Below are 26,938 nucleotides of genomic sequence, written 5' to 3' on the forward strand. Positions count from 1 at the left end.
AGAAGAGGCAAGGCTACTAACAGAAGAGGCCATACCTGTGCAGTTTGAAACAACTGTAATTCCACCAACCTCTCCCTCTGAAATCAGTAAAATAATAAACTCACTGAAAAGTAAAAGCTCTTACGGAATTGATGGCATTTCCAGCAAGGTATTTAAAGCTTGTTCCCCACAGATAAGTAGGATTCTCAGGCACGGATGTAATAGCTCTTTGGAGCAGGGTGTTTTCTCCAATAGACTGAAATATGCCATTGTAAAACCATTGCATAAAAAGGGGGATACGTTGGATGTCAACTACTGCCCAGTCTCTCTTCTGACAGCTCTATCAAAAATTTTTGAGAAAGTAATGTATTCAAGAGAAGCCTCCCATATTTGTAAAAATAAAGTACTAACAAAATGTCAGTTTGGTTTTCAGAAAGGCTTTTCAACAGAAAATGCTATATACGCTTTCACTGATCAAATATTAAATGCTCTGAATAACCGGACATCATCCATTGGTATTTTTTGTGATCTCTCAAAGGCTTTTGATTGTGTAAATCATGGAATTCTTTTAGATAAGCTAAATCATTATGGTTTGAGGGGGGCAGTGCACAAATGGTTTAATTCATACTTAACTGGAAGAATGCAGAAATTTGAAATAAGTGGTTCATCTAATGTTAAAACATCAGCCGATTCCTCAACCTGGGGGCCTATCAAGTACAGGGTCCCACAGGATTCGGTCTTAGGTCCTTTACTGTTCTTGATATACATTAATGACTTACCATTCCACATTGATGAAGATGCAAAGTTAGTTCTTTTTGCAGATGATACAAGTATAGTAATAACATCCAAAAACCAAGAACTAAGTGATGTAATTGTAAATGATGTTTTTCACAAAATTATTAAGTGGGTCTCAGCAAACGGACTCTCTTTAAATTTTGGTAAAACACAGTATATACAGCTCCGTACAGTAAATGGCACAACTCCAGTAATAAATATAGACTTTGAACAGAAGTCTGTAGCTAAGGTAGAATTTTCAAAATTTTTAGGTGCGTCCATTGATGAAAGGCTAAACTGGAAGTAACGCATTGATGGTCTGCTGAAATGTCTGAGTTCAGCTACGTATGCTTTTAGGGTTATTGCAAATTTTGGTGATAAGAATCTCAGTAAATTAGCTTACTATGCCTACTTTCATTCACTGCTTTCGTATGGCATCATATTCTGGGGTAACTCATCGTTGAGTAGAAAAGTATTCATTGCTCAAAAACGTGTAATCAGAATAATTGCTGGAGCCCACCCACGGGCATCCTGCAGACATCTATTTAAGGATCTAGGGATCCTCACAGTACCCTCACAGTATATATATTCACTTATGAAATTTGTTGTTAATAATCCAATCCAGTTCAAAAGTAATAGCAGTGTGCATGGCTATAACACCAGGAGAAAGGATGATCTTCACTATGCAGAGTTAAATGTGACTTTGGCACAGAAAGGGGTAAATTATGCTTCCACAAAAGTCTTTGGTCACCTACCAAACAGCATCAAAAGCCTGACAGATAGCCAACTAACATTTAAAAATAAATTAAAATAATTTCTAGATGACAACTCCTTCTACTCATTGGCTGAATTTTTAGATATAAATTAAGGGGAAAGAAACAAAAAAAAACAACAACAACTTAAACATTAGTGTCACGCAATATTTTGTGTAATGTAATATCTTGTACAGACATCTTTTATTAACCTGACACGTTCCACATCATTACGAAGTGTCGTATTCATGATCTATGGAACAAGTATTAATCTAATCTAATCTAATCTAATCATCACTGTATAATTAATAAAACAGGACAAATACGAAACCGTTTGCAGCACAGTTGAATGTACAGGATGGACAACCTGAAAACTTTTCTATCCTAAGAAACCTGATTTGATAATATGTTTCGAGGACATTCTCTCAATACAAAAAATAAAATAAATAAAAACAACCAAATCTGCGTAGACACAAAAGTTTTTCAACACTAGAACACACGATTATTTGTCTTGCGTCTAAATTTACTACTACATTGAGATTATGAAAATTAATTGTACTTGGTGGATGACAGACATGAACTCTTCATTTCGTTCAACAAACATTACAGTGGGAAAACAACTTTTCAGTGTAAGCACTGTAGCTGCTTGAACACAACCAAATGGTATAAATGAAATTCATTCATCTTTCCTTCTGCAGAAATTTCTTCATTATTGCTTTGTAGAACCTGAATTTGTCCTCTCAAAAGTTGGGAAGTAATTCTTTCTCGGTGGGGATAAGACTTAAGTTAGTGATCTGGTTCTACATTTGAGTAGAGTGGCGGTAGGTGTGTATCCTCTTCACTGACGAGAATGATCTCTCGACAGATGACATAGTCAAAAGACTTGTTGAGACCAGCATTGCTAATTTGTATATTTCTGTAAATCCAACAGATAATTTATAGTACAAATTGACGAGTCTCCTGTACATAAAGTCAGTGATTTAACTTGTACGTTATGAGACAATAAAATTCTGATTCGGATGTTTTGTCCAACCCTTCATTAGAAGCCTACGACACACGACGCTCGTTCCGGAGTTTGCTTTCGTTGAAAACACAGTCATAAATATTTTCACTTTATTCAATAAATCATTAGGAAAATTCTCTCTCTCTCTCTCTTTTTTTTAAGTGAGCCGTTTTTGTTGGTTTTATCAAATTAAAATACTCCAGCTTTCTAAATACTGCAAATCTAATTGGTAACTGATTGCTGATGTCATCAATAATCTTGCTGTGCTTCACCATTAAATTTTTCTCCTTTGTATTTGAATCAGGACTTCATTTTCCACATTACCATGAATTGAAGACCACACTGCTTCGAAAATCTCTTTCACTTCGCAGTTGCTTTTGAAAGTCTATGATTTTTGTGCTGCCATACAAAATGTCAATGTTTTTGGACTGAAGTATATTAAACAAATCATCTGAATGGGCAAATAAGTTGTATTAAACCTTATTAGAAATATGTTCTGAAAATTCTTCATGATCCTACAAATCCATTTTTCAGTCATAACATGGTCGAAGTTTCATAAATGTATTAAAATAACATTATCGAAACTTCTTTGTTCTTACAGTCTGTATGGCCGGTAAGTGTGGCAGAGCGGTTCTAGGCGCTTCAGTCTGGAACCATGCGACCTCTACGGTCGCAGGTTCGAATCCTGCCTCGGGTATGGATGTGTGTGATGTCCTTAGGTTAGTTAGGTTTAAGTAGTTCTAAGTTCTAGGGGACTGATGTCCTCAGATGTTAAGTCCCATAGTGTTCAGAGCCATTTGAACAATTTTTTTTCTTTGGAGTCCATTGAGGTGGCTACTCATGATGGCAGTGACCTCATAGGTTTGGGCAATTAATTTAGTCCCACTGTTATATTGGTCCATTATTTCAGTGACATGATTAAAAAGAGCTGTTGCAGTTCTGTCAGCACTCACATTGTGAAACCCAAGAAATCGTTCCACAACTTTTTTTATGATACTGAAAAGTAACAGAATATAATTGATAATTGTGATTTATGGCTTATATGTGATGTTTCATCAAGCATAACAGCCACAAAATCCATATTCTTAATTTCATTACACATATCATCTCTCAAAACATCAGCTAACGCATTTATTTAATCTGTTTGAATGCTTGCCGATGTGCAGCAGAAAACCATAGACGTTACGTTCCTTCAATGGAGGATCAAACTCGGCATTTGCAAGAAGATATTTCATGTAATTTCCTTTGTTCGCACATTCTGAATTCTCCGCGTGGCCTCAAGAGGATAGTTCTTGTTTCGCTAATTAGCAAACTGCATTAATTAATCTGTTCAGTTTTTCACTGTTGTCTCTTACTTTCTCATTGTACAATTCTGTTTCTGCCCTTCGTAGAGAATTCAGAAGAACAGCAATTCTAGCAGAGCATGGAATAAATTTGTTGTTTCTTAAAAAAAAGTAGAAAGGTGAACTCCAGACTCACATGTTTCTTCCCTGCAGTATTACGATGATTTGAAACACAATACCATTGCTTACTCCTAATAGGTTTTTTGCTGCAAATAACAGACACGTTCAACAAGAAATGTGCTCATCACGCCGTCGCTGCAAAGCCAGTCAGATAATTCGTTCAATGTTGTTGTTGTTGTGGTCTTCAGTCCTGAGTCTGGTTTGATGCAGCTCTCCATGCTACTCTATCCTGTGCAAGCTTCTTCATCTCCCAGTACCTACTGCAATCTACATCCTTCTGAATCTGCTTAGTGTATTGATCTCTTGGTCACCCTCTACGATTTTTACCCTCCACGCTGCCCTCCAATGCTAAATTTGTGATCCCTTGATGCCTCAAAACATGTCCTACCAACCGATCCCTTCTTCTAGTCAAGTTGTGCCACAAACTTCTCTTCTCCCCAATCCTATTCAATACCTCCTCATTAGTTACGTGATCTACCCACCTTATCTTCAGCATTCTTCTGTAGCACCACATTTCGAAAGCTTCTATTCTCTTCTTGTCCAAACTGGTTATCGTCCATGTTTCACTTCCATACATGGCTACACTCCATACAACTACTTTCAGAAACGACTTCCTGACACTTAAATCTACACTCGATGTTAACAAATTTCTCTTCTTCAGAAACGATTTCCTTGCCATTGCCAGTCTACATTTTATATCCTCTCTACTTCGACCATCATCAGTTATTTTACTCCCTAAATAGCAAAACTCCTTTGCTACTTTAAGTGTCTCATTTCCTAATCTAATCCCCTCAGCATCACCCGATTTAATTTGACTACGTTCCATTATCCTCGTTTTGCTTTTGTTGATGTTCATCTTATATCCTCCTTTCAAGGCACTGTCCATTCCGTTCAACTGCTCTTCCAAGTCCTTTGCTGTCTCTGACAGAATTACAATGTCATCGGCGAACCTCAAAGATTTTACTTCTTCTCCATGAATTTTAATACCTACTCCGAATTTTTCTTTTGTTTCCTTTACTGCTTGCTCAATATACAGATTGAATAACATCTGGGAGAGGCTAAAACCCTGTCTCACTCCTTTCCCAACCACTGCTTCCCTTTCATGCCCCTCGACTCTTATAACTGCCATCTGGTTTCTGTACAAATAGTAAATAGCCTTTTGCTCCCTGTATTTTACCCCTGCCACATTCAGAATTTGAAAGAGAGTATTCCAGTTACCTAAGGACATCACACATATCCATGCCCTAGGCAGGATTCGAACCTGCGACCGTAGCAGTCGCGCGGTTCCGGACTGCGCGCCTAGAACCGCGAGTCCACCACGGCCGGCCTCAAAAAAAGAGATCGACAGGAAGTGCAAAATGGCTAAGCAGGGATGGCTAGAGGACAAATGTAAGGATGTAGAGGCTTGTCTCACTAAGGGTATGATAGATACTGCCTACAGGAAAATTAAAGAGACCTTTGGAGAGAAGAGAACCACTTGTATGAATATCAAGAGCTCAGATGGCAACCCAGTTCTAAGCAAAGAAGGGAAAGCTTTCTCTAAGTCTACAAATGCTAGAAACGTAGGTTTGCCTTTTCTTAATCTTTCTTCTAAGATAAGTCGTAAGGTTAGTATTACCTCACGTGTTCCAACATTTCTACGGAATCCAAACTGATCTTCCCCGAGGTCCGCTTCTACCAGTTTTCCATTCGTCTGTAAAGAATTCGCGTTAGTATTTTGCAGCTGTGACTTATTAAACTGATAGTTCGGTAATTTTCACATCTGTCAACACCTGCTTTCTTTGGGATTGGAATTATTATATTCTTCTTGAAGTCTGTGGGTATTTCGCCTGTCTCATACATCTTGCTCACCAGATGGTAGAGTTTTGTCATGACTGGCTCTCCCAAGGCCATCATTAGTTCTAATGGAATGTTGTCTACTCCCGGGGCCTTGTTTCGACTCAGGTCTCTCAGTGCTCTGTCAAACTCTTCACGCAGTATCTTACCTCCCATTTCATCTTCATCTACATCCTCTTCCATTTCCATAATATTGTCCTCAAGTACATCGCCCTTGTATAAACCCTCTATATACTCCTTCCACCTTTCTGCCTTCCCTTCTTTGCTTAGAACTGGGTTGCCATCTGAGCTCTTGATATTCATACAAGTGGTTCTCTTCTCTCCAAAGGTCTCTTTAATTTTCCTGTAGGCAGTATCTATCTTACCCTTAGTGAGACAAGCCTCTACATCCTTACATTTGTCCTCTAGCCATCCCTGCTTAGCCATTTTGCACTTCCTGTCGATCTCTTTTTTTGAGGCCGGCCGCGGTGGTCTCGCGGTTCTAGGCGCGCAGTCCGGAACCATGCGACTGCTACGGTCGCAGGTTCGAATCCTGCCTAGGGCATGGATGTGTGTGATGTCCTTAGGTTAGTTAGGTTTAAGTAGTTCTAAGTTCTAGGGGACTGATGACCACAGCTGTTAAGTCCCATAGTGCTCAGAGCCATTTGAACCATTGCCATTTTTTTTGAGACGTTTGTATTCCTTTTTGCCTGCTTCATTTACTGCATTTTTATATTTTCTCCTTTCATCAATTAAATTCAATATTTCTTCTGTTTCCCACGGATTTCTATAAGCCCTCGTCTTTTTACCTACTTGATCCTCTGCTGCCTTCGCTACTTCATCCCTCAGAGCTACCCATTCTTCTTCTACTGTATTTCTTTCCCCCATTCCTGTCAGTTGTTCCCTTATGCTCTACCTGAAATTCTCTACAACCTCTAGTTCTTTCAGTTTATCCAGGTCCCAACTCCTTAAATTCCCACCTTTTTGCAGTTTCTTCAGTTTCAATCTGCAGTTCATAACCAATAGATTGTGGTCAGAATCCACATCTGCACCTGGAAATGTCTTACAATTTAAAACCTGGTTCCTAAATCTCTGTCTTACCATTGTATAATCTATCTGATACCTTTTAGTATCTCCAGGATTCTTTCAGGTACACAACCTTCTTTTATGATTCTTGAACCAAGTGTTAGCTATGATTAAGTTATGCTCTGTGCAAAATTCTACAAGGCGGCTTCCTCTTTCATTTCTTCCCCCCGATCCATATTCACCTACTATGTTTCCTTCTCTCCCTTTTCCTACTGACGAATTCCAGTCACCCATGACTATTAAATTTTCGTCTCCCTTCACTGCCTGAATAATTTCTTTTATCTCGTCATACATTTCATCAATTTCTTCATCATCTGCAGAGCTAGTTGGCATATAAACTTGTACTACTGTAGTAGGCATGGGCTTTGTGTCTATCTTGTCCACAATAATGCGTTCACTATGCTGTTTGTAGTAGCTTACCCGCACTCCTATTTTTTATTCATTATTAAACCTACAACTGCATTACCCCTATTTGATTTTGTATTTATAACCCTGTAATCACGTGACCAAAAGTCTTGTTCCTCCTGCCACCGAACTTCACTAATTCCCACTATATCTAACTTTAACCTATCCATTTCCCTTTTTAAATTTTCTAACCTACCTGCCCGATTAAGGGATCTGACATTCCACCCTCCGATCCGTAGAACGCCAGTTTTCTTTCTCCTGATAACGACGTCCTCTTGAGTAGTCCCCGCCCGGAGATCCGAATGGGGGACTATTTTACCTCCGGAATATTTTACCCAAGAGGACGCCATCATCATTTAATCATACAGTAAAGCTGCATGTCCTCGGGAAAAAATTACGGCTGTAGTTTCCCCTTGCTTTCAGCCGTTCGCAGTACCAGCACAGCAAGGCCGTTTTGGTTAATGTTACAAGGCCAGATCAGTCAATCATCCAGACTGTTGCCCCTGCAACTACTGAAAAGGCTGCTGCCCCTCTTCAGGAACCACATATTTGTCTGGCCTCTCAACAGATACCCCTCCGTTGTGGTTGCACCTACGGTACGGCCATCTGTATCGCTGAGGCACGCAAGCCTCCCCACCAACGGCAAGGCCCATGGTTCATGGGGGAAGAATTCGTTCAACTCCATACAAAAATGCCTCTTAAATCCCATTCCAGTATGACGACATTTTGCCTTTGCACACGTGGATAGTGTTAAGTTAGGGCATGGTCTGCCATTGTCAATAATCAGTTTCTTCTCTGTGTAACATAGTAATTAAAAAGAATTGTGCAATACTTTTTGCATAATGTTTTCACTACCCATCTCAAAACTACTGCAGTCTTCGTGTACACAAGAAACACAAGCCAGCCAGACAGCAAACAACACGCTGAGACATTGACAAGAGAATTAACATACAGCCTGCAGGCTGGCTGACCAGTGGATGGGGCTGACGCATGTGCAGTGACACTCACACAGCGAGGGATTCAGCAGTGATGCTATGCCAACGCCTTGGCTGAGGTTTAGTGTGTTGCAGACTGCCAGGGGGTAGGCTAGCGGTAGATAGTTGAGTTGAAGCATTATCGATCAAAATCACAGACTTAATGTACTTGATACTGATTAACAATAATAACATAATTTCCTAATTTTATTCAGTCGTTGACGCACGACCACAAACTCTCTGGAGACGCCACTGGTATCTATCTATAAGAGCCGGCTTACTGTGTTACAAGGTACTCAGTTCAATCAGACAGCTCAAAAATCAGTAATGATACCTTGAAAATAAATAGCAAATTTTTGTAACAGCTCCCACAGTAGACAGAACTTGAATAGTACAGTAATGATAACAATTGACTTACTTTCCACAAGATTACAGACTAAAAAACCAGATTACATAACTTAAGAACCTGGCTCCAAATGTTGGCACACAGCCCTGTACAAGCCTCGCGGTTAAATGCATGCTGTGTGCGTTTTTTAAGACATCAGTATTCATTCTGCCCTAAACAAAGCAGAACATTTGGATGAAAATACCTGAAACATGAATTTGTTACCACAAGTAACCCACAAACGTAAAACGAGGACTGGATTAGTGATAACACACAATAGTTACTGATTTAAAACTTAACAAAAACCGACGAGCTTGAGGTCACGACATTGTTCAAAATTTGACAGAAAAGTAAACACATTACTTGGATTTCAGATGTAACGGGGAGCGGGAACAGTATAATGAGCCAGATAATTCTCACCGGTTTGTGGAGAACCACGAAGAAGAGAGCCACCACACCACAGCTTAGACCTCAAGACGGACTAGAGATAACATCGCGGCCACAGGCTACCACAATGAAGAAAAATTGACAAGACTCATGTAATAGTTCGCCTTCGCCACAATGTCTCCAACTCATTGGGGGTTCCGCAGGACTCCGCACCACAGAATTCCAGAATATCACACATCAGGATGTTACCAGAGCACATGCCTCTAGCAATCGTAAAGCTGCCCACGCTATTACCCAAGTGACAGCCACATTGAACACGCTACAGCCGACTGCTCTGGCCCCTGTCACCAGATTCCGCGCCATTCACGGCACCTCATGGGGAGCCACCACACAACTCAGGCACTGCAACCAAGTCGACCCAGCGGCAACACGAACGCACTCAAATAGCCCCCTGTTCTTTGCACAAGAAACTCTCTGACAGAAAGTTTCGAGAGGGCGATCGAACCAAACAAGGGTGTAGAAGGTGCGGCAAAAACCATCGCAAAAACGATTTGCCACAAGTTAGCCGCATGCGTTTCAGTTAGTATGCAATTATTTGTCTGTGGGAATCTTGTTGTAATGTTATGACATAGTGAAACAAATACGGATGTCCCATTTCACCTTTGAGCATCTTTACATGCAATCAGTGTCGTCAGTTAACACAATAATAATAGCAATTGTAATAATACGAACTTAGTCAAATGTCATTAAGTGCAAAAAACAAAAATTAACTAAATAATGCGACATAGATACACTGCATTTTTAGTTCAGTGACAGTAACAACAGAAAGTTTCATCACAGAGCAATTAAAAAATCAGTTACCTGCTTAGTTAAGAGAATGACAAGGATCAAACGAGAAAAGTGCACGAAACAGTACGGTAATAAATAGTTACACAACGTGACACATAAACTTTCTTGTTGGTTTAGTGTTCATTCTCATTAGAAATATGGATCTTTTGAAACATGCTCAAGGAACTCTTGAGTATAGTAAATTCGTTCACTTTTCATCCATCTCAAACACTAGTTTCAAATTTATCTACTGGGACTGTGTATTCATATTCAGGTAATTTGTTGAAGTAGACAAGACCAAGACCTTTGTAACTGTTATGGGTCTTTGCCAACTTAGCATATGGGACATTAACTGTACGTCCACTTCTTGTGTTATGGCTATGAATTGACCTTCTTAGTCCAAAATTACCTAGATTCTCTCTAACAAATGCAAAGCAGTTGTAGATATACTGGTTACGTACTTATACTCCTTACTTATCATTGGCTCCCAAGTCAGTACTTGCGTGCCGAGACAGTATGCAGAATTGAGTCGTTGCTTTGGTTACGTACTGAGTGGTCGCGCGCAACCGCGTCACGCATTAATAGTAGGAATAATTTGCAAGAAAATATAATTAAAAGTTGAAAATATTGTGTCAGATAGTAGGGTAACAGTGTCTTACTGATTCGGTTTTATTATCAGAACAACTCGAGGGATTACGTATGAAATTTATGGTTGAAAGAGAATTTGTAAGTCAGTAACTTCCGTGGGGAACATATTGCTCTTAGCAGGTTATTAAAGAAGGCTCCCATAATCAGTGATTACCTGTTAGATAAATGTTGCACTGTAGCATTGACTGTTTCAGTATAAATGTGAGACGAGCTTAACTGTTGATATGGGAATGGATAAACCGATGCACTGTTAGGGATTGTGTTAAGCGCTAAAGGGATAAGAACGCGAAATAATTTTTACCATTGTTATTACAAAGTAACTTTTTCATTTCATAACTGAGGTACTTTAACATCTGAAAAGCATTAAGAGATACGTGTTTGCATTAGGTGTACGGTCAGTTTTATTTCATAACGAAGTCTGTTTTCCATGTCAAATTCCCATACCCGAGTCTGACAGCCGCAAAATAACTAAATTAGCGATAAAAGAAGCATTTTACGAAATTTTACAGGCGTTTTACAAAATCGTCTATAAATACTCGCACCTCTGAGTTAGCAGTATTCTTTTCTTCAACTGCTATCGACACTAACTCCACGCCAATCGACAGTCCTGTGTGTGTGTGGGGGAGGGGGGGGGGCGGTCAACTTCGTCATGTACAGCCGCTTTATCTACTGGCTGGTCGGCGAACCGCTGCTAGATGTGCTGCTACCGGAGCTTCAACTGGAGCCAGCCAGCTGGTTCCACATCCAGGATGACTCCTTCCGGCATCAGGGAATCTGTAAGTGGTCTTGGGTTCGGAGCCAGAGAGCCAGTGCGCCAACACTTGACCGATTACCATAGCAGCCACCTGTCCACAGACTTGCCGGCAGACTGCCGACGCCTGAGATCGGGACCACGTCCGTAGGGTTACATGCTGACACTACACTCAGTTGAGCTGGCTCTCCTACCTGGCTGCCATGTGCCACTGTGGTCAAGTACACTGCTTTGTGCTTTGTGAGGCAACCACACTCTCATGGGGTTCACTGGCATCGGCTAGTATACGAGCATCTCAAGGAATAAAGAATGTATTTGCTAATGGAGCATTTCTGATTCCACGACTTCTGATGAATTGGCAGTTTGCACCCAACGTCCTGAATGCCATCCTGAATCCACTATCCTGATGTACAATAGTTTCTGCATCACCGATGCTGCTACACTTATGTCTGAAGTAGCCAGTGACACCAAGTTGCAACTTGGCTAATGAAGTACTTCCTGTCGTGCTCGACAGTGCCAAATCTGCCAGTCATTTCTAGATTTCTGTAATAAGTAAGAAGGCTGTTCCAAAATTCTAGGAGAGGGCAAGTGCCCCCTCTTGTCCCCCCTTGCTTATGTGGTGCACAGATCTGTTCATAAAAATAAAGAACACTTGTACTTTTGAGTGTTGTAGAATGATTAACGCCATACTGACATAGCATAAGGATGCACAAGTAAGCAACTGCTTAGAAGCAATCAGATATTAGGTAGAGCCACCCTCCTCTCTCCCTCACCCCCTCCTCAACAACACACCACATGACACGAGGGCATTACATGATAATACACTTAAAATGGTGGTACAGATATGGTTGAAAGAAAAGGTTCACAGTTCTTATTAAGATATTTTCGTCCCTCAAAAGAGCATAGCATGAGCCTTCATGTCACTTATTACCCTGCCCAAAAGCCTTAAACTTCAAAGACTGTCTTCAGTCTGAGAAGAAGGGAGTCTACGAGGTGGGTAATACATGTCTCATTTTCTCCCACCTGCTCCCAGAAAACTAGGGTGACGTTCCGAACATCATCACGGGTTTTTGGCGTGGGATCAGACCACTTTTCTCATATGGTCTATTTCGTCTGTGCCCATACATTTTCTGTGTGGTTTAGTCCTGGGTGCAGAAGGAGGCCAATCGCGAAGAGAACTCTCGTTCTGCTCTGCAAACCATTCCTCTATCGTCGCTGTCACATGTGTAGGTGACCAGTCCTGCCGGAAAAACCTCTTCCTCAGAGTATAGTTGTTCCACAGATAGGACCATAATATTACTCATAATATGGGTATAGTGGGCAGCGCTCTTCCAGCCCCAATTGCCACAGGTATACGGCCACTGTGAAGTGGGGTCGAAACAGGCACTTTGCTCCTTTTATACTCGTGTCGGACCACCATTTGCTAAGGACAATACAGATTCATCGGAAATACAAATACAGATTCACCCAATGACGATTGACATTAACCTTGGCAAACGCTAATTGGCAGAGTGGATGATCATTACAAACTTCTCGTTGATAACTGCACGTTTGCTAAGTAGTCCACCTTTAAGAAGCCAACGCTGAACTATATCTACCGATCTGGGAAATGCAGCATATGTTTCAACTGCACCACGTTTAAAAAGCATTTCGCCATTACGTGTTGCCCCGGACATGGTTTGTTCCACATCAAAGACCAATTCCCACATGCGTACTCGATTCTCCAGTACCTCGATAATGTTTTATCCATGGTTGAGCATTGCACTCGGGAGTACCATCCCATGTCTCTGACTCCGTCAAATTTCCTTCCTTCGCAAGACCAGTTACGTGGTCATGAAAAGTCAGCTGATGATGAGGCATGGCATATGAATAATGTAAGTTCAGATGGTTCAAATGGCTCTGAGCACTATGGGACTTAACATCTGAGATCATCAGTCTCCTAGAACTTAGAACTACTTAAACCTAACTAACTTAAGGACATCACACACATCCATGCCCGAGGCAGGATTCGAACCTGCGACCGTAGCAGTCGCGCGGTTCCAGACTGAAGCGCCTAGAACCGCTCGGCCACTCCGGCCGGCAATAATGTAAGTCGACTGAAGGCGACGTGCTGCAGATATTTGACCTTTCTCATGTACTGTCATTGGCTATTATAGAACGAATGGTGCACATGCGGACCTAAGTCCTATGACAGACTGTCAGTCTGTTATCGCGTAACATCAACGAAACTATGTAAATTATTCTCACATATTATGTCAAACAGAGGTAGTAAATTCAAGTTTTCGCCTCCTGGGGGGTCACTCTTCATCAGAAGTAGTAACTCCATCGATCAATAGCAAGAGTTCCATCGCATCTTCTGTACGAAATTAGGTGCACATCATCAAAATGTGTTTGAGGTAATCCAGTGGAGGGGTCCATAGACAACAAATTGTTGAATAGAAAAATGTGGCTCTTATTGTGGATAAAAAAAGAAAGTCACTTGGATTCGAACATGAGGCATACAAAGCCTGCACATTGTTTATTCAACTAGAGTGAGTATTTACGCTGAGGTGAGGGAAGTCGTGGGACAGATATATGCATATATACAGATGGTGGTAGTATCGCATACGCGATGAATAAAAGGGCAGTATATTGGCGGAGCTGTCATTTGTACTCAGGTGATTCACATGAAAAGATTTACGACATGATCATGGCTGTACGACGGGAATTAACAGACTTTGGATGTCGAATGGTATTTGGAGCTACACTCCTGGAAGGGGAAAAAAGAACACATTGACACCGGTGTATCAGACCCACCATACTTGCTCCGGACACTGCGAGAGGGCTGAACAGGCAATGATCACACGCACGGCACAGCGGACACACCAGGAACCGCGGTGTTGGCCATCGAATGGCGCTAGCTGCGCAGCATTTGTGCACCGCCGCCGTCAGTGTCAGCCAGTTTGCCGTGGCATACGGAGCTCCATCGCAGTCTTTAACACTGGTAGCATGCCGCGACAGCGTGGACGTGAACCGTATGTGCACTTGACGGACTTTGAGCGAGGGCGTATAGTGGGCATGCGGGAGGCCGGGTGGACGTACCGCCGAATTGCTCAACACGTGGGGCGTGAGGTCTCCACAGTACATCGATGTTGTCGCCAGTGGTCGGCGGAAGGTGCACGTGCCCGTCGACCTGGGACCGGACAGCAGTGACGCACGGATGCACGCCAAGACCGTAGGATCCTACGCAGTGCCGTAGGGGACCGCACCGCCACTTCCCAGCAAATTAGGGACACTGTTGCTCCCGGGGTATCGGCGAGGACCATTCGCAACCGTCTCCATGAAGCTGGGCTACGGTCCCGCACACCGTTAGGCCGTCTTCCGCTCACGCCCCAACATCGTGCAGCCCGCCTCCAGTGGTGTCGCGACAGGCGTGAATGGAGGGACGAATGGAGACGTGTCGTCTTCAGCGATGAGAGTCGCTTCTGCCTTGGTGCCAATGATGGTCGTATGCGTGTTTGGCGCCGTGCAGGTGAGCGCCACAATCAGGACTGCATACGACCGAGGCACACAGGGCCAACACCCGGCATCATGGTGTGGGGAGCGATCTCCTACACTGGCCGTACACCACTGGTGATCGTCGAGGGGACACTGAATAGTGCACGGTACATCCAAACCGTCATCGAACCCATCGTTCTACCATTCCTAGACCGGCAAGGGAACTTGCTGTTCCAACAGGACAATGCACGTCCGCATGTATCCCGTGCCACCCAACGTGCTCTAGAAGGTGTAAGTCAAGTACCCCGGCCAGCAAGATCTCCGGATCTGTCCCCCATTGAGCATGTTTGGGACTGGATGAAGCGTCGTCTCACGCGGTCTGCACGTCCAGCACGAACGCTGGTCCAACTGAGGCGCCAGGTGGAAATGACATGGCAAGCCGTTCCACAGGACTACATCCAGCATCTCTACGATCGTCTCCATGGGAGAATAGCAGCCTGCATTGCTGCGAAAGGTGGATATACACTGTACTAGTGCCGACATTGTGCATGCTCTGTTGCCTGTGTCTATGTGCCTGTGGTTCTGTCAGTGTGATCATGTGATGTATCTGACTCCAGCAATGTGTCAATAAAGTTTCCCCTTCCTGGGACAATGAATTCATGGTGTTCTTATTTCAATTTCCAGGAGAGTAGATGCAGAGATCGTTCCATTTCGGAAATCATTTGAGAATTCGGTATTCCGTGATCCACAGTCTCAAGAGTAAGGAGTATGCCAAGAATACTGCTTTTCAGACATTACCTCTCATTATAAACAACGCAATGGCTGGTGGCCTTCATTTAAGAGCCGAGAGCAGTGGCATTTTCCTAGAGTTGTCAACACTAACAGCAAGCAACACTGCGTGAAATAACCGCATAAATCACTCTGTGAGGTACGACAAATGCATCAGTTAGGATAGTGCTTCGAAATTTGGTGTTAATGGGCTATAGCAGCAGACGACCGATGTGAGTGCCTTTCAACAGCTTGACATCGCCTGCAGCGCCTCTCCTGGGATCGTGACCATATCCATTGGACCCTAGACGGCTGGAAAACCGTAGACTGGTCAGATGAATCCCGATTTCAGTTGCTAAGAGCTAATGGTAGGGTTCGACTGTCGCACAGACTCCACGAAGCCATGGATGCAAGTTGTCAACAAGACACTGTTCAAGCTGGTGGTGGCTCCATAATAGTGTGAGCTTTGTTTACATGGAATGGACTGCGTCCTCAGGATGTTCGGCTACTTGGAGACAATTTGCAGTCATTCACGTACATCATGTTCCCAAACAATGACGGAATTTTTATGGATGACATTTCACCATGTCACGAGGCCATAATTGTTCGCAATTGGTTTGAAGAACATTGTGGAAAATTCAAGCTATAGATCTGGCCACCCAGCTCGTCTGACAAGAAACCTATCGAACATTTATGGGACATAATCGAGAGGTCAGTTCGTGCACAATATCCTGCACTGGCAACACTTTCGCAATTATGGAGGGCTATAGAGGCAGCATTGCTCAATATTTCTGGGGTTACTTTCAGTGACTCGTTGAGTCCATGTCACGTCGAGTTTCTGCACCACAGCGAGCAAAAGGAGGTCTGGCACGATGGTAGGAGGCATCCCATGACTTTGGTCACCTCAGAGTGTATTTATTTAGTTAACATGCACTACATCTACGGACAATACTAGCATACTCTGTTTGTAGAAAAAAATTGTGCCTTCTTGGAACGAGTCTGGAATACTGACAAGATCAGTTTCCTGTAATTTTTGAAATTAGAGGCGCGCGTGTTCCCAAGGTAAACAGAAAAATACGGAATGTTGAATTTCATTCACGTCCGCTATGTACCGAACTTTAACTCTGGTTGCAATTTCCGCTAGCCAATTTTTTTGATATCAATTGTAGACGTAATCTTTGCCTGTCCTGGGAAATGCATTCTTCTTAAAATATAGAGAAACACGCGAATGGGGTAAGTTTCATCCATGTGTAACAGTTAACAGTATTTTGTCATTAACTGTGTACATTTAACATTTTGACACACATAGAAAGAGTGAATGATGTTGATACTTGTAGGCCTATTTCAATATAACCTTCATTTCAGTGCAGTTGTGGTACTTACAGAGTTAATTGTATTTTTAAGGTTATTTGTTTTAGTTTAGAAACATCATATACAAAATTCTACGTTCCAGGACCATGGACGCAGCACACGCGAGCTGAAAATCCCCGAGACAGGCACAGATGGCCCATACCTGCCACGGGATGTTACTCCAATTGGCTACCACGTGTGGTTGCAGCCCATTCCACAGGAAGGACACTTTGCCGGTGTGCTGGTAGTCAACATCTCCTGCTTGTCTCCAACAAAGACAGTGACTGTACATGCAGGAGAAAATTTAGAACCATTAAAGGCAGAAATGGAAGTCATCAGACCACAAGAGGGTTACGAGGACTACAGGTGTGCTTATCATTGTTAATACAAATTGTCCCCAACATAAATATACAACAACGTAATGAAAGTAATGGCCATTTCAAAATGTCTTAACTGGTTTTCACCAGTCAGTGGTCATCTCCAGACAGTCAGTAGATAAAAAGAAGAAATAAAGAGACATTGTGTAACCTATGAAAGCCGACAAGTAACTACATAATGATAAAAAAGAATTAAATAATTTTAGAATTATTACTGGCGACGGCTTATTAAGCACAAATATTGTCTGATGCCATCATAGATTTTGCGTGATGCAGTTGTTACATGGCTAGTGACTCGAACACATCTAAACATTTCTAATTTTGCACTCTTCATCTTTTTTTTTTATCCAAGTCAGTTTCAGACTATCTTTCCTCATTGCCAGTTTATGAACAAAGATAGTATTTACAGTTGTATACTATAGGCATCTAAACTTTTGTCTAATGATGACGTGTCTGAATTAATAACCTCTGTGTTGTGCTTTTGAGCATACTTCTTCTCTCGAAATTATTCTGATACTCATCAAAACCATTACAAGGTCAATCCTACAGTACTGCAGCATATCAGTATGGTGTACTCTGCTCTCGATGGCGTACTGTGGATGAAGCAGACCAGCATGGCTTGCGGTAACAATTCTGTCAAGTGCACTTTGGAGGTCACCAATCATCCATGGTGGTAATATAACGGCTGCAATACTTTGTTACCAAGGATAGTCAATTAGACCCAAAAATGCATACATACAACAGCGAAATGTTGTCTCAGTAGATTACAAACGTGACAGTGTCCCTAAGAAAGATATTCAGTTGTAAATGCAGTGCTGCCATAGGTTAGGTAAGTATATTGTCAGGATTGTAACGTATTCTTAGAGGCCCCAAATGAACAGACGATGAGAATCAATCTCCATGTTAAACAGCAAATTATCTGTCAGAAGGACACTACCCAACTGCTCCTCGGTCCACTCAGCATGACCAGGATCGTGGAGCCAAGTGGTGCCTTTGAGTGAGGGGAAAGCATATGTTTCGTCACCACGCACACAGAGCAACCTCTCGATGCTGTTACAGTCTAGCAGATGTTTCACTTAGAGGTTTCTCCATGATCTCTGGTGTGGACATGCACTGCGCTGGTTGGAAGTTTTTGGTCAGTTATGGCAAGCAAATGATCCGATCACTGGGTTGTACCATTTGACTAATCTCATCCATTCAGCTGCTAAATGTTTGCTCCCTATTGTAAATTTCTCCTCAACTGTGATATGATGCTACTAGTGACATTTCACTCATATTCCCAAGTCGTTCTGGCTGTGGCTGGGCTTTTGTATTCTCCACTATTCATGCTTTAAATTACTACTCAAGTAATTTACCGCTTGTCAAGTTCAAAGTGTGACCTATGAAGCACTGCAGGCCCACTATGCGGTTTTGTGCCAGTGTAACGAGTATTTCAAATTCACCCTGTTGTTTTGACACAGTTTGATTTGCTATGACACAGTGTGCCTCAAAGAGTTTATGACAACTAGTAATACATCTTCAATTCGAACAATTTCCAAACCATGTACCAACTACAGGTGGTAATTTACTAAAGATTTTTAGGGAGTTGGCTCTTGATGAGTAAATGCTTGTACCAGTATGTATCTTGGAATAGCAGTTTCAAATGTCCTCTCATGTTCTGCTGGTAAATTAGCACACTGGACTAAAAATTAGTCATCCTTCAGAAGACATCACACTAATGCTATCTCACACCGGCTGTAGCCTTCATAACAGCATCAGTTCGACGAGGAAGAGATTCTACAAATTTCTGCAGGTTTTCCGTGTACAGTGGAGGCTACTCATTGATGATTATAACTTGTGGAGCTACTAAAATTAAGGGATGTTGACTGCTATGTTCTCTGGCTGTTCCAAATAGTACCAGATTTTTACCATGCGATTACTCGTAAAATAGTGTGATTTAGTTTGTCAGTGCAAGTGTCATACGATGCCAGTAGTAGGGTAGTGGCGGCATTGGTGCAATTTTGATATCAAATTGATATGACAATTAATTAAATTAATCAATAATCCCCCCCGCCCCGACCATGCCCATTCCTGTCCCCTACTATGCCCACCACTGGATGATGTCACATGTTTTTCTCAGCCTGCACATGGTCCCCAACGCCTCCCCCCTCCCCTCCCCTCCCCCCACGTACCCTATTGGTCAGAATTTCGAATTTTGGCGGAAATTTCGAATTTTGGTGGGGATTTCGAATTTTTGTAGGAATTTCTTTGTCCCAGGGCTGTGCTCACATCCCACCTGACCGTCACCCGGAAATGGCAGGAATTAAAAATGGTGTTGCTCCCCCTACTTGATGCAGAGTCCAAGTGCACCCTCGTAACACAATTATACCACCAGAGGTGCTTGGAATTGATGGGAAATTAAAAATGGCGGTGCCCTTTCCAGGACTTGAGCCCTGATTCTATTGGAAGGAAAGCCCAAGTGCACCCCCAACACATGGAAAAAGTCCAGATGCAGGAGAGGAAGGCTAGGTTAGTGCACTTTATTTATTTTGGTTGGGAAAATGAAGTAAAGATAGGTCCTAATTACATAATTAATCATAAAGATCAGACCTAATTACACAACTATAATAACTGATGATACCATACAACTGGTGTTACCCTACTGGGAAAAAAATTCGCAATACCACTCGAAACTAGTGACAGACACACTCAAACTCTACCCTTCACCTACAAGCTGGTGGGAAAAAGGCAGGGGTGTAGGGTACTATCTTTATTCTTTTTGGCTGGAACTATGTTCAATTGATGAGATGCTGGCGATGGGCAGAGAGGAGTTTAAAAAGTGTATTAAATGTGAGCATGTAGTATCTATCGTTTGATGTCAGAGTTCGCTAGAGACGCCTGCTCAAAAAGCACCCTGCAACACAGGTAACAGAAGCCAATACACGGTACCACAACTGATGGAAAAAATGCATCACAGTTCTAATTAAATTTCAAAATTGTCATGAAAAGGCCAGCACTTATAATGATGGGGTCATAATGCAACACATATACTGGGGAAAATCGTCGTCCTAAAAGACTGCAGAGTGGGCAGTAGTTGAACGTGCGTTCTCCTCAATGTACTGCCGAAAATCGAGGCCCTTCATCCCTCACCTCTCTCCCTCCCTCCCTCCCTAAATCCACCTACAGGGAGGCCAGCAGCTCCGCCGAAAGCCTCATGGAATGAGCTGCCTGATGTCCGCAATGGGTTGTAGCCCTTTGCTGCTTCTCTGCAGCCCCACTGCAACCCCTATGTGGCTGCTGGCCTGACCAGGCTCTATGCTATCCTTTGCGGTACACGACATGCCCTGATGCAATGATTTTAGCCAACACAAAAGGGAAACTTAGCTGCACCACCCCGCCCTCCAGAGAATGCTACAGATGGCTACTTCAAAGTCTGCTTCTTGGAAAACAGGAAGCCTTCCACCTAAAGCGACTGCAGCCTCACACCACAGTGTCTTCAGTACAATGTGCTCCGGCGAGCACACTGATGGGCAATCAGAGTTATCGATGCTGACAAAAGCTATACATAGAATAGAGTATGACGCCGGCATCCCTCAGGACAAAACCGTGCTAAATGAGGCCTATCCCGACTGTGGGTTGTTTGTCTAAAGGGACAGCCGCGACTTCTTAGGGAACTCTGGCACCACGCCACTGCGAGCACTGAACTATAACGTTTGTATTTAACATCAGCACGACTCCCATAATAAAGCAACTATTAAAAAAAGAAAAATACAGCTGCGACGACAATAAATGTCCTCTTTCCACAAAAATAGGCACAGTCTATTTTCTTTTAGTTTCATGAGCAAAATCGGTATAGTTTTTGTGGTGTCACCGCCAGACACCACATTTGCTAGGTGGTAGCCCTTAAATCGGCCGCGGTCCATTAGTATACGTCGGACCCGCGTGTCGCCACTATCAGTGATTGCAGACCGAGCGCCGCCACACGGCAGGTCTAGAGAGACTTACTAGCACTCGCCCCAGTTGTACAGCCGACTTTGCTAGGAAAGGTTTACTGAGAATTACGCTCTCATTTGCCAAGACGATAGTTAGCATAGCCTTCAGCTAAGTCAATTGCTACGACCTAGCAAGGCGCCATTTATCCTTTGCTATGTATCTAATGAAGCATGTACAGTAACAAGACCAATGTTCACCAGTTGTGGATTAAAGTTAAGTATTCCAGCAGCTACGTACTTTTCTTTATAGCATTCATTACGTATCCTGTTTCAGACCTCACGCCATCCTGCGTGAGCTTATAGCGTGCATTTCGGTTTCCTCAAACAACACGGTGTTGGCACTTCTGCCGACACTTCAGTTTTTATGTGCAACTGCAGGATACAATTTGCTTCGCATTATTTTGCGATATCAAGCGAAGTGCAACCCCGCCGATCACAGACTATCACGTGTTTATTACAAACGTATAGCCTTCTATTTTTGTAAGCAATTTGATCATCACAACCTGTTTCACGCAATATGCTCACATGTCATTTCTAGATTGCACAACGAGCTATAATTCAAGTGGTGTATACTTTATAATTAGACGATATGAAGTATGAAATAACGCCTATCTTTTAAACACGCAATTGAGACGATAATAATAATAATAATAAAACAGTCATGAGTCCTCGAGAATAGAGACAGCCTATTCCTATTAGTTTTATGAGCAAAATCGTTGTAGATTTGAGAGAACTTACTGCATTCAAAATTTAACCTGTTATAGCACTACTTGTAATAGAACCTCGTATAAGACCTTACAGCATCTCTCTCTCTCCTTATATAGCCTATCGAAAAACAATTACCGTCTGCATGTTGTCATTGAGCATATTATATATACTACATCACTGCATTGGAGTTGTAGACCAGTGCTCAAAGACATTTGCGCAGATCTGCACAAAATTTCGCCGTCTGTACTGGAGGAAGATCATATACAGCAAACTATTAATCATACGAGATGGCTCCTGTATTATTCCTTCATAAGCAGTTTAATACATCGTTTCTTCAGGTGTATCACATCCAATCAGTATACAGAGCCATACACTTTGCTTTTTCTACCAAGTCTTAGAGGTCTGTGTCATCTGCTGCTAAACCGACATTAACACGTTTCGATCCTTTGGCTCTCACAGAAAGCTGAACAACGCCTGGCATAAGCTGTGCAGCTTCTACAACACACAGACGGTTGAAATAAAACACAGAGGCGATGTTACTCATTGACAAAAAAAATGTAGATGACTTCGCAACATATGGAAACGGGAAGAGTTTCAGGTATTGTAGAGCGTGTCAACAGCTATCTGAAAGTGGTGATCTATACAGTTAATCTCACCTTCCACAGCGACAGGGTAGCAGTTGTCTGGTTACACCAAGACCTCCTCGAACTGATGTTGTAGAATACAAAAGCCTGACACTACATGATATGGACACCGTATTCTAAGCCAAGTGATGTAATTACCATCCCATAGAAAGTAGCTCCCAACCAGAACAGTATAACTGTCATTCAGATCAGACGAATTCGATGGTTAATGCGTGTTCATGAAACGATAGTCGACTACACGGTGAATGATAAATATGTATGTGTGGGTCGGTGGGTATCTAAAATGTATTGAAAAGCGCTAAAGTATTGTTTACTTTGATGGGAATAAGCATGCTCATTTACTATAACGGCCTGACTCAATTCATTACATCAATATGACACTGCACTCATAGTGAAATGTGAGGAGCGAAGTTATCCAGCCTATGGATGGTTTCATCTCCTGAGCTGGATAGGAGCCAAACAAAATCAAACTCAATGACAGATGAGTCTTACAAAATGAATCCGATGAGTTCTATACTTTCGGTTACTTTTGAGACGGTAAATATGCGGTTAAATTCTCTCTTTGATTACAACATCGATCAGTTGGCCAAGAGACTCTTATTACATCCCAAGTTCAGAGTATTACAGGGGGGAGGGGATATTGCTGCTGTCATGGCGAGGAGTAGCGACCACGCTTCTTGTACGTCTTTGTCAGTTACAAGTGCAGATGCCTGCTCCATGCTATCCACATCGTCCTGTGGGCAGCTGTCAGATGTGGGGGATCAAGGGCGGGTCTCTTGGCCAAGGTCTGACACCTGACAAACAGTGTTTTCCTCAAGAGAATCATTGTACTCATTGTCGGCAGACTTGTGCAGCTGCGAGATCGTTGTTTCATATTTGGAGGCACCACATGTAAAAGTAACGCTTCTTCTTCGGTCTACACTTTGCTAGATGCTAAGGACATATCTGTGTGGGTAACATCAAGAACGGGATGCATCCCCCCCCCCCCCTCGCTCACAATATGCATATGCAGGCTGTAAGCGACTCAAACTCTCCTTTTATATACTTATTTTTTGTAAGAGACTCAAACACCTCCGCTTACATACACATTTTAGTAAGTGACTCTAAACACCTCCATTTATCTACACTTTTTCAGCACTAAAGGAAACAGTGCATTGACCATACTACATATAGAGATCTATAAGTAAGTAGACTACATCGCTGGCGAATTATGCAATTTCTGCTAATGATCAACACTATTCTCAATGATTCCATAAATTATACAGATTCTGAGCGATCGAATTAATTGCTCGTGGAGCACTCGTCAATTAGAGGTAGATCTAACGCTGAGTTAAGTAGGAGGGGTTCCAGCAACCCCTTACCCCATATTCTCGTTCAGCGTGTAGGCATCACGATCGTACGCTTCTCACTTCATCGAATTCAACACATGCGTTGTCTATTAGTATTATCAGTTCTGGTTTGGTGAGAAAGGTCTATCGTACAGCTACACGACATAAGTTAACCATTCAGACCTATTCAGCCAGACCAGACATCCCCACCCACCGCTAGTAGGTTAACTCCAGGGTATCTCATCGAATAGGGATGTGCTATCATCAACAGTCACCATGAGTCAGTCTGTCGTCTGAAGTGACACTGAAGTTACCATAAGTCCCAGAATTTTCTGTAAGTACCTCTTTCTTCCTAATTAGTATCAGTTCCATGTATTTATTTCTGCCCGTACGTATGTAGCCCGAAAGAGTGTGATTGTGATTCTTTCATTTTGTTCCAGCCCAGTTCGATCAGGAGGTGACACCCATCCATATGTTTGTGTGGATGGTTGTAGATGAAGAAGAGGAAGAAGAAACAATATCTACAGCAGAAACTGTGGAGTTTGTTGGAGGTAAGTTACCTAGTTTCGACATCTTCAGCCAACTGATATATAATTACAAATAAATAACGTGCAGTGGTGTAACTTCCTGTTGCTATCCGCAGGGGAGCTCTTACAGCCAACAGAGGAGGAAGAAGAAGAACTGGAAAGGAGACCTACTCGATGATGAGAGCGATTTTTTTTCCTTGTTTTTTTTCTGTGCTAGTTTGCTTTTGATGTCCTCCTTGTGCTGTCCATCATTGCTTATTTCTAAGTCTACGTAGTAGAATTCTTTAACTTAATCTGCTTCGTGACCATCGATCCTGGTGTTAAGCTTCTCGCTCTCCTCATTTCCGCTACTTCTCATTACTTTAGTCATTCTTGGATTTACTGGCAATCCATATTCTGTACTAGTTGGACTGTTCATTCCATTCAGCATATCATGTAATTCTTTCTCACTTTCACTCTGGACAGCACTGTATTCAGCAAATCGTATCATTGATATACCTTTGCCTTAAATTTTAATTCCACCTCTGAACCATTCTTTTAGCCCCATCGCTGCTTCCTCGACGTACATATTGAACAGTAGGGGCGAAAGACTACATTCATGTCTTACACGCTTTTTAATCTACACTCATGCTCATAAATTAAGGATAGTGCTGATACATGATGAAACAACGCTCTGGTGGGCGGTTTGCAGGTTTAAATCACCTCGGGGTATGACCATGTGGTGCATCTGACCTGCGGTCGTCGCACGGTGGCGCTGGCAGCAGTCGATAAACGCAGAGGTGTGTTGGTGCATGTCAGAGTACGGTGCAGCGAGTAAATGTGCAGACGTTTTCAGATGTGCTAATGGTGACTCTATGTTGAAAATGGCTCAAAGAACACATATTGATGACTTTCTGAGGGGTAGAATACTAAGGCGACTGGAGGCTGGTCAAACACAGCAGGTTATAGCACGGGCCCTCAGTGTGCCACAAAGTGTGATCTCAAGATTATGGCAACGATTCCAGCAGACATGAAACGTGTCCAGGAGCTACAGTACGGGACGTCCACAGTGTACAACACCACAAGAAGATCGATATCTCACCATCAGTGCCTGCACACGGCCACAGAGTACTGCAGGTAACCTTGCTCGGGACCTTACCGCAGCCACTGGAACAGTTGTCTCCAGACACACAGTCTACAGATGACTGAACCCGGAGACCTGCAAGGTGCATTCCACTGACACCTGGTCATAGGAGAGCCCGTAAAGCCTGGTGTGAAGAACACAGTACATGGTCATTGGAACAGGGGTCCCAGGTTATGTTGACGGACGAGTCCAGGTATAGTCTGAACAGTGAGTCTCGCCGGATTTTCATATGGCGTGAACCAGAAACCAGATACCAACCCCTTAATGTCCTTGAAAGGGACCTGTATGGATGTCGTGGTTTAATGGTGTGGGGTGGGATTATGACTGGTGTATGTACACCCCTGCATGTCTTTGACAGAGGAACTGTAACAGGTCAGGTGTATCGGGACGTCATTTTGCACCAGTATGTCCGACTTTTCAGGAGTGCAGTGGGTCCCACCTTCCTCCTGATGGATGATAACGCACGGCGCCACCGAGCTGGTATCGTGGAGGAGTACCCTGAAGCAGAAGATATCAGGCGAATGGAGTGGCCTGCCTCTTCTCCAGACCTAAACCCCATCGAGCATGTGTGGGATGCTCTCGGTCAACGTATCGCTGCACGTCTTCAAACCCCTAGGACACTTCAGGAGCTCCAACAGGCAGTGGTTCAAGAGTGGGAGGCTATACCCCAACAGCTGCTCGACCATCTGATCCAGAGTATGCCAACCCGTTGTGCGACCTGTGTACGTGTGCATGGTGATACCCCGACGTATTGATGCCGGGTTATACGAGGGCTATCCACAAAGTACATTGTTGTTGTTGTTGTTTTGGTCTTCAGTCCTGAGACTGGTTTGATGCAGCTCTCCATGCTACTCTATCCTGTGCAAGCTTTTTCATCTCCCAGTACCTACTGCAACCTACATCCTTCTGAATCTGCTATGTGTATTCATCTCTTGGTCTCCCTCTACGATTTTTACCCTCCACGCTGCCCTCCAATACTAAATTGGTGATCCCTTGATGCCTCAGAACATGTCCTACCAACCGATCCCTTCTTCTGGTCAAGTTGTGCCACAAACTTCTCTTCTCCCCAATCCTATTCAATACTTCCTCATTAGTTATGTGATCTACCCATCTAATCTTCAGCATTCTTCTGTAGCACCACATTTCGAAAGCTTCTATTCTCCATTACGTTTTGGAATTAAAAATAAATAAAGTATTGGAATTTTTTTTATTATATACAGATGAAAACCACACTTAAATACTACTTTTCTACATAGTTGCCATTTAAATTAAGGCACTTATCGTAGCGATGGACGAGCTTGGAAATTCCTTCGTCGTAAAATTCGGTCGCCTGCGCCTTCAACCACGTAATGGCTGTCTTTTGGGACAGAAAAGGTGTGATTTTTGCGGATTTCCTGGAAAGCGGCACTACAATA

General features: G+C 42.8%; 1 protein-coding gene across 2 annotated transcripts in view; it reads left to right on the forward strand.

The window, feature by feature from the left end:
• Window positions 1-26,938, forward strand: part of LOC126484832 (aminopeptidase Ey-like) — a 243,462-nt gene that overhangs the window by 23,193 nt on the left and 193,331 nt on the right. For both annotated transcript variants that reach the window (XM_050108430.1, XM_050108438.1), the window contains exon 3: window positions 16,949-17,211. In XM_050108430.1, the coding sequence (XP_049964387.1) occupies window positions 16,949-17,211 (263 nt within the window). The remainder of the gene's footprint in view (window positions 1-16,948; window positions 17,212-26,938) is intronic.

Source organism: Schistocerca serialis, chromosome 1 (assembly GCF_023864345.2).
Source record: "Schistocerca serialis cubense isolate TAMUIC-IGC-003099 chromosome 1, iqSchSeri2.2, whole genome shotgun sequence".
Classification (NCBI taxonomy): Eukaryota; Metazoa; Arthropoda; class Insecta; order Orthoptera; family Acrididae; genus Schistocerca; species Schistocerca serialis.